General features: G+C 38.8%; 1 protein-coding gene across 1 annotated transcript; it reads left to right on the top strand.

The window, feature by feature from the left end:
• The first annotated feature begins 201 nt into the window (after positions 1-201).
• On the top strand, positions 202-1292 carry LOC127628257 (odorant receptor 131-2-like). The gene is made up of 2 exons (XM_052105041.1): positions 202-222; positions 336-1292. Exon 2 carries the CDS (start codon positions 339-341, stop codon positions 1290-1292), a length of 954 nt encoding a protein of 317 aa, XP_051961001.1. The 5' UTR covers positions 202-222; positions 336-338.
• Positions 1293-1506: the final 214 nt, after the last annotated feature.

The following is a 1506-nucleotide window of genomic DNA, read 5'->3' on the forward strand; positions in this document are numbered from 1 at the left end:
CACACAACCCCCCACCCCCCCCCCCCACCCCCCCACCATACACCCGGTCAGACACACCCATGTGGATGCCACGTGTGCTTCTAGCTGCCACTGGGTATATAGGTAGCCTTTACATTGGAGGAGAACAAGGAGCTGTATACTTTGTAGGATCTGCATCGAGAGCAGAGTGAAGGTTGATGTCTATGCTTTTCATTGCAGAAGAAGAACACATTTGTGTCTGAGGTCTGTTCCATGTTGTTCATACTTTTTAAACTGTAACATAAAAAAAAAAAAAAACATAACTTCATATTTGACTATACTGTAGTCTGTTCTTGTTTCTGTTTCTTGTGTTTCAGCTTATGGCCAGGGCCAATATCACAAATGAGAGTCTGTCTTTAACTAATATGCAAATCTTTAAGGTAGACCTACTCGATGCTATAACCATTTCTAAAAATATAGTGGGTGTGCTAATGCCCCTATTCTTCATCTATGTAAACTGTGTCATGGTCTTTGCTCTAAGAAGGAAGCCCATATTCCACGAGACATCACGCTACATACTTTTTGGCCACATGCTATTGAATGACTCTGTACTTTTACTGGTGACAACCATCATGTATGCCATTTCTCTGTCAGTTATCCAAATAACCACAGCCATCTGCACTCTTTTACAGTTTGTATCCAACTGCACTGTGCGTAATGCTCCTCTGACTCTGGCAGTGATGTCCCTGGAGCGATATGTGGCCATCTGCTTTCCTTTAAGGCATTGCAACATCGCAACACCAAAAATAACTTACATTGCATTAGGAATCATATGGTTACTTGGTTCTCTAGATATCATTATAGACATTATTTATGCATTCATCATTAACCCATATAATTTAGGAGAGATTTTGTATTGCTCGCGAGATAGATTGTTTCCAGCCAAATGGCAGATGGATAAATCACAAGGGTTTGATGCTTTTTATTTTGTGTCTGTTGCAGTGATCATTATTTTCACTTACATTAGCATTATGGTGACAGCCAAGTCTGTTTCATCTGATAAAGGTTCTGCTAGGAAAGCCCATAGAACAGTGTTATTGCACTTGATTCAGCTGGGCCTGTGTCTCACCTCTTTCCTGTATGCTATAATAGAAAAAACACTGAACCTCAGAGTAGCAAACCTCAGAATTCTGAATTATATTATTGTTCTTGTTCTGCCACGCTGTCTTAGCCCTCTGATCTATGGTTTGAGAGATGATGCCGTGAGGCCCTTATTCAAATATTACTTCAGCTGTCGTTCAGGCAAATTCAGGCCCTCTGTTAATGTGCATTAACAGTGTGGAGGAAAGCTGATCAAGAATTTGAGGTGATGTCAAACAAAAATGTAACATTACAATTTTGTGTCTTACAAGTACAACCAATTTGATCATGATGAATGCCATATTAAAAAAAACATGTTCAATTAGTTCATACATATACATTTTCATTTAAACACGTTGATCTTAAAAAAAGAAAATATTTAGTACTGATTTGTAAAACTATGTTTTG

This window comes from Xyrauchen texanus, chromosome 34 (genome assembly GCF_025860055.1).
Source record: "Xyrauchen texanus isolate HMW12.3.18 chromosome 34, RBS_HiC_50CHRs, whole genome shotgun sequence".
Classification (NCBI taxonomy): Eukaryota; Metazoa; Chordata; class Actinopteri; order Cypriniformes; family Catostomidae; genus Xyrauchen; species Xyrauchen texanus.